The following is a 7,689-nucleotide window of genomic DNA, read 5'->3' on the forward strand; positions in this document are numbered from 1 at the left end:
TGACAACTATTACAAATTTATGCGAATTATTCGCGTCATTTCTGCTAAAGATGATATAACTCACTTGACGGATATAATGATATAACTCACTTGAAGGACATAATGATATAACTCATTTGAAGGATATAATGGTATAAATCATTTGAAAGATACGATGATATAACTCATTTGAAGGATATGATGATATAACTCATTTGAAAGATATAATAATATAGCTATCTCATTGGAAGGATATAATGATATAACTCACTTGAAGGATATGATGATATAACTCATTTGAAAGATATGATGATATAGCTAGCTCATTGGAAGGATATAATGATATAACTCACTTGAAGGATATGATGATATAGCTCATCTGAAAGATATGATGATATAGCTCATTTGAAGTGTATAATGATATATAACTCACTTGAAGGATACGATGATATAACTCACTTGAAGAATATGGAATTACTCACCTTTCCATTTCCGTAATTCGAGACGAATCCCGAAAGCCTTTTGCGAAGGGGTTGCTGTCGATTTTCAACTTTGTTATCTATAAGAGAAATGCATGTGTATATGTATGTATGTATACTGAGAAGTAAGATACAAGAACATATAGCTGGTGAAATTACAACTATGTTACTATAACTTAACCAAAATCTAAAACAATCTACACTTTCTTCAATTACTGCAATATTAATTTTCAGAATTTGTAGAGCACGTTGGAGGACTTTAGACAAAAACTGTTCTTGTACTACTAGCTCTGATTGGAGGACTTTAGACAAAAACTGTTCTTGTACTACTAGCTCTGATTGGAGGACTTTAGACAAAAACTGTTCTTGTATTACTAGCTCTGATTGGAGGACTTTAGACAAAACCTCTTCTTGTACTACTAGCTCTGATTGGAGGACTTTAGACAAAAACTCTTCTTGTACTACTAGCTCTGATTGGAGGACTTTAGACAAAAACTCTTCTTGTACTACTAGCTTTGATTGGAGGATTTTAGACAAAAACTCTTCTTGTACTACTAGCTCTGATTGGAGGATTTTAGACAAAAACTCTTCTTGTACTACTAGCTCTGATTGGAGGAGTTTAGATAAAAACTGTTCTTGTACTACTAGCTCTGACTGGAGGACTTTAGACAAAACTGTTCTTGTATTACTAGCTCTGATGAAACCGTAATGGCGAACGTTGGCTGGAATAAAAAGTTTTATTTATCATTATCTGGAAAATAAAGGTCGCTTTGTTTTTTTCTAGCTTTATATTAATATTTATTTTAAACGTACCTATATACATTAACACAAAAATACTCTGTTCTTGGTATAAAATAAAGAATTATAGAAATAAAGCTATAAGTATCTGATTAAAGTTTGTCAGGTTTTTGACACTTCGTGTATTATATAAGTTTTAATGTATTAATACAAAGTGATATTTATGATGCAGTGTCGAACTTCAAACTTCAGCTGTAATATTTATAAATTGAAGTAAAAGTGTTTGGATAGTTCATCTTCTATATATATTTTACGTTAACTATTTAAATTGTCTAATGCGTGTAAGTCAGTTGCACTCAAAATATGTTGTATTAACAATTTCAAGGGAAGACAGGATTTATATTCAGTAAATTTGTAAATATTATCAGCTCAGATGGGCTTAGTGAGGATGATCTGCAATTCGCGTCCCGTTGCCGCAACATCGCGTTCCTTCTTTCAGTTTGGTTTGAATTTCGCGCAAAGACACACGAGGGTTATCTGCGCTAGCCGTCTCTAAATCAGCAGTGATAAATTAGAGGGAAGGCAGCTATTCAACACCAACCACCGCCAACTCTTGGGCTACTCTTTTACCAACGAATAGTGGGATTGGCCGTCACATCATAACACCCCCACGGTTGAAAGGGGGAGCATGTTCGGTGAAGGGGATTCGAACCCGTGATCCCAAGATTGCGATTCGAGTGCCTTAACCACCAGACCATAGCAAATGACTGAAGAAGCCATAAGAGAGTACCTTCTGATAAGAACGACGTTCACAGCGTTAACCAACTGGGTGGTAAGGACATGTGATATAAAGTCCAAAAAGAAAGAAACAAACTTGAAATTATATACAGACTGACTTTTATGGACAGGTTTTGGCTTTATGTACATTTCTATCAGTTTTGGTATGGTGGGTCTTTGGTATGCCAAAATATTCCTGATAGACATAGTGCTGTGTACTGGTAGATAATTGGCCATGAGCCAAATAGTTGCATACATATGTGTTAGGGCAACATGCCCTTACATTATCATATACAGTTTGTTCTTATAAAACCCGACTAGCCCTCTATATCTAAATACTCCAATTACCTAACAAAGGCCTGTGTATTTTACATTGTTTTTGGATGTAAGTTACTGATCTATTATTCTAAAAGTTGTAGAAAGAAATAGTTCACTGACTTTATTTATTCATCTGGTACTACATCCACGTGCAACGAACTCAGAAGCCTAGTTCTGATAAGAACTAGTGCTTAGAGTATCGGGACTGTGAATCTAATGGTTCAGTGTTCGCGTCCCGCTGCAGCAGAAACGCACTCCACGCTTTTGAGGCGTAAGTACACTTAAATAGTAACAGACAAATCCCACTATTTGCAGATAAGAGTAGCTCAAGAATTGACGTTAGAAGCTGCTGACTAGTTGCCTTCCCTCCAGCCCAGAATTAAGCTATGCGCAGGTAGCCCTTGTGTAGCTTTGCAAGAAAATTCTAAAAATAATAATAATAATGACATAGTTTGAACTGGCTGTTGTTGTTCCAGTCTGAAAAATATTCGCCATATGCACAAATCTTCGTTTTCAGGAGCCTATACACAATACAAAATCGCGTTCAAATACACCCGTATATCTGTGATGGGGTAACTTAAAAACGAACAGCTGTAATTAATTGTCGATATAACGTTATGTCTAAAAAGCGAGCTATGTTCAGAAATTTGGAAGGCTTTCAGAAAGTTTTCAAAATGACTTTGTAGTTGGTTTGTTTGAAGCTAACCATAAAACTACACAATGGGCTATCTGTGCTCTGCCCACCACGGGTATCGAACCCCAGTTTCTTGTAGTTTAGAATATTTACAATTTAAATCGCTTTTCTAATATTTTAGTTGAGAACATTGATATTCAAATCTAATCTGATAAACTTCGTTTGTTTTTTACTAACCATAAAACTACACAGTGGGTTATCTGTGCTCCGCCCTTCTCGAGTATCCAAGCCCGAGTTCTAGCAATATAAGCCCCCAGATTTATAGCCACTCCAATGTGGGGATATCGATAAGTCATTTCTTTCATTTTGAAAATTTTAGTTTCTGAATTTCTATTTTACCTAAACACACTTGTATACAATAAACGTTTTTACTAAACACACTTGTATACAATAAACGTTTTTCAAAAACACACTTGTACACAATAAACGTTTTTACTACACACACTTGTATACAATAAACGTTTTTCAAAAACAGACTTATATACAATAAATGTTTTTACTAAACACACTAGTATACAATAAACATTTTTACAAAACAGACTTATATACAATAAACGTTTTTACTAAACACACTAGTATACAATAAACGTTTTTTACTAAACACACTTGTATACAATAAACGATTTTACTAAACACACTTGTATACAATAAACGTTTTTACTAAACACACTTGTATACAATAAACGCTTTTGCTAAACACACTTGTATACAATAAACGATTTTACTAAACACACTTGTATACAATAAACGATTTTACTAAACACACTTGTATACAATAAGCGTTTTTCAAAAACACACTTGTATACAATAAACGATTTTACTAAACACACTTGTATACAATAAACGATTTTACTAAACACACTTGTATACAATAAACGTTTTTACAAAACACACTTATATACAATAAACGTTTTTACTAAACACACTAGTATACAATAAACGTTTTTTACTAAACATACTTGTATACAATAAACGATTTTACTAAACACACTTGTATACAATAAACTATTTTACTAAACACACTTGTATACAATAAACGTTTTTAATGTTTAAATATGGAAAAGTTTAACAACTGAAACAACTTTTTCCACTTTTCTTAACCATGTACATTTGTAGATTTGACATCATTATCGTTAAAATGTTCTCGTTTAAAATATCAATATTTAACTCCAGTCTTTTAGCATATGAATATTTTAAATCCAGTCTTTTAGCACGTCAGTATTTAATTCTACTCTTTTAACATATCAGTATTTAACTCCAGTCTTTCAACATATCAATATTTAACTCCAGTCTTTTAACATATCAGTATTTAACTCCAGTCTTTCAACATATCAATATTTAACTCCAGTCTTTTAACATATCAATATTTAACTCCATTCTTTTAACATATCAGTATTTGAATCCAGTCTTTTAACATATCAGTATTTAACTCCAGTATTTTAACATATCAATATTTAAATCCAGTCTTTTAACACATCAATATTTAAATCCAGTCTTTTAACATATCAGTATTTAACTCCAGTCTTTTAACATATGAATATTTAAATCCAGTCTTTTAACATATCAGTATTTAACTCCAGTCTTTTAACATATGAATATTTAAATCCAGTCTTTTAACATATCAATATTCAACTCCAGTCTTTTAACATATTAATATTTAACTCCAGTCTTTTAGTATATGAATATTTAAATCCAGTCTTTTAACATATCAATATTCAAATCCAGTCTTTTAACATATTAATATTCAAATTCAGTCTTTTAACATATCAATATTTAAATCCAGTCTTTTAGCACATCAGTATTTAACTCCAGCCTTTTAACTTACAATATTTGACTCCAGTGTTTTAACATATCAGTATTTAAATCCAGTCTTTTAACATATCAGTATTCAAATCTAGGCTTTCGGAATATTAGCATTCATATCAATTCTTTTTAGCTTTAAACTAAGCTAGTAAAAAACCAATTTTGAAGAAATGTACACAAAGAACGTTAGGACGTTAGGTAGATAACGTGAGTGATAATAGAATAGTACTTTCGCTTTTACTTAATGGATACATTTCAGCGGTTTGTGCGCTATCTTTGTACACTGTATTTAATTATGTAATATAAATTGTTGCCGTAAAGAAAAAAGTAAGAGACAAAACCTTTTTTAGGGTTGAACCACAGCAACGTGATTTTCAAATGGTTTTTCCCCCTCCCTCACACATTATACAGACCAATTACGTTCATTTGAAACATACATTTCAGTTTAGTAAAATTGATAAAAGTTTTTATCAACCATTCTTACAATTTGCCTTTTCACTTGTCCTTGAAGCATGACCGTGTCGCATAAAATGAATTTTCACTGTCGCTGTAAATGTGGCTAGCGTCCTTCATTGTTGATAACGTACGTTTACTTACTGGGTCTGTATTACTTGTGATATGGACGACTTTCTCTACAAAAAAACTGTGTTATCGTTATTTCTTTTTCTGTTTAGATATATAAACATATACACGTATATATATATATATATATTGAGGGTCAAATCCATGTTGTTCCAGGCACTGTGCCGCCATGTGGCATTGTAACAAGCTTCTGCGAAGAACGCCGAGACCAATTTTATATCAATCTTCAGTAAATTTTCTAATAACCCTCCACTGAGTGTGGTCGTTGGCTTTAAGACCCCGTTTAAACTGACCACGAGTACGAAAGTCCATTAGAGTTGCGTGGTAGAATTTTACATATATGTCATTGTGTGGAATTGCTGTGATCCCCGTTTCTTAGGTCAACTTTTTCGTGAAAATAGAATTTGATTTCGAGATGAGGCTGGGGGGAACTTTCATCATTCATATTCTGATTTATTGTTAACAGTACCGCAAGATGTCTCTACCGTACCAGGAGATATGTTCAACTTCATCGCAATGGTCTTTTTGGTCGGAGGGTTCTCTTTCGTAACCGTAACTTTCTTTTTACGGATGAGGACTTTGCTCTGGATTTGCTTGGCGTGTAATTGCAGAGTCTGTTGCTGTCCTAAAAGCTCTGTTGTGAGAATATTTCTGCTTCCATGGAAACTATCTAAAGTTCCCTCCTTCAAATCTTTATTTGGCTATACATAGTTATAGTAATATTTTTCTCAGAAATGACTGTGACAAATTGTCTCCAGCGATAAGCCTATCGTGGCGGCATTGCATGTCAAATGACCTGAAATATGTAGGCATCAAATGTCACCCGTAGTATCACGGCTTGCAACATACCAGTACATAAGCACATGTCAATCATTCTTGTAAGATCGATTAATTCCATTGTATGTTTACAGATTATGTTGCAAGCTTTTCGTGTGGTCGTTGAAGCCCTCCACATTCAGAGTATGTTACTTAAGATACTATTAATTTAAATTAAATTAAATTAATTTAAAATCGAAAGATAATTTTAACCTCATTTTCTACCCTAAAAAAAAAAAGAGTTGAAATGCATATTTTAGCATCATTCATTCTGAATGATGGCCAGGTGGTTAGAGCGCTCGACTCGCAATCTATGGGTCGCGGCTTCGAATCCCGGTCACACCAAACATGCTCGCCCTTTCAGCCGTGGGGGCGTTATAATGTGACGGTCAATCACACTATTCGTTGGTAAAAAAGTAGCCCAAGAGTTGGCGGAGGGTGGGGATGACTAGCTGCCTTCCCTCTAGTCTTACACTGCTAAATTATGGACGGCTAGCGCAGATAAGCCTAGTTTCTGTAACTTTAGAGAGATTCCCCAATGTCGCCTCAATATAATTGTCCCATACCTCTGTTATGGAATTTTACTGTACCTCGTTTTAGTTGCTTTAGAATTTGCCTCTAAGAATTTACTTAAAAAGTTATTTTTATGAATAACACAACTTACGATTATCAATGTTACTTCTTATGTAAGATATAGTTAGTTGAGTAAATGCTGAACTGTAAATCATGACATTCAGAATGTTTTTATTGTTATGGATTTCGCGCAATACTACCCATATATCACATGCATTATTGCTATCTTCGCTTGGATGTTTATGAGTGTCCTTTATTGATGAGAAATGCTAAGCCTAAGGTACTTTTAAAAAGCACAGCATATGGAATAAAGAAGCTGTTAGGCCTAATTATGTCGCTTGAGTGAGATACTAAGCATGAAGGCAATGAGTACTTTTGTCACTGAATTTGTCGTATTTAATGAGTATATTGAGATCCTAACCTAAGCTAACCTAACTTAACTCTAATCCATCTTTATCTGTTTAAACTTAACGTTAAAGATGATAGTTATACAAGAGAACTATAATACTTTCTTGCTTAAAAATTCAGCCAGTCAACATTGCTTATATCATTTTACTCGTTAAGTTGTTTTTGAATATGTGACGAGGCAACATACAAACAGAGGGCAAAAATTCTTTTTCGTAAATACTGATGCAGTAAAATATAATAATTAAAAATCTAAATTACCTTTCACGTGTATATCGAGTGTGCATTTCGATCTAACTACACCTGGAAAGTTTGTTCTGGCACGATTTGAGCCATTTCTTTGCATATGCTCAAATTTTATCACGCTGCATCTGTATTTATTTGTTATTCTGGGTCTTTGAGGTCCTAAATCATTTCTATTTATGAGGCCCGGCATGGCCAGGTGGTTAAGGCACTCGACTCGCAATCTGAGGGTCGCGGGTTCGAATCCCTGTCACACCAAACATGCTCGCCCTTTCAGCTGTG

At 33.7% G+C, this 7,689-nt stretch overlaps 1 protein-coding gene across 1 annotated transcript in view; it reads right to left on the reverse strand.

Annotated features, from left to right (window-relative positions):
* The window catches only part of LOC106461880, a gene marked incomplete at its 3' end in the record, with an annotated part of 25,761 nt that overhangs the window by 14,583 nt on the left and 3,489 nt on the right, over positions 1-7,689 (reverse strand). The window contains exon 2 of the mRNA XM_022388958.1: positions 462-538. Coding sequence (XP_022244666.1) covers positions 462-538 — 77 coding nt within the window. The remainder of the gene's footprint in view (positions 1-461; positions 539-7,689) is intronic.

The sequence above is a fragment of the Limulus polyphemus genome, unplaced genomic scaffold, assembly GCF_000517525.1.
Source record: "Limulus polyphemus unplaced genomic scaffold, Limulus_polyphemus-2.1.2 Scaffold1051, whole genome shotgun sequence".
Lineage (NCBI taxonomy): Eukaryota > Metazoa > Arthropoda > Merostomata > Xiphosura > Limulidae > Limulus > Limulus polyphemus.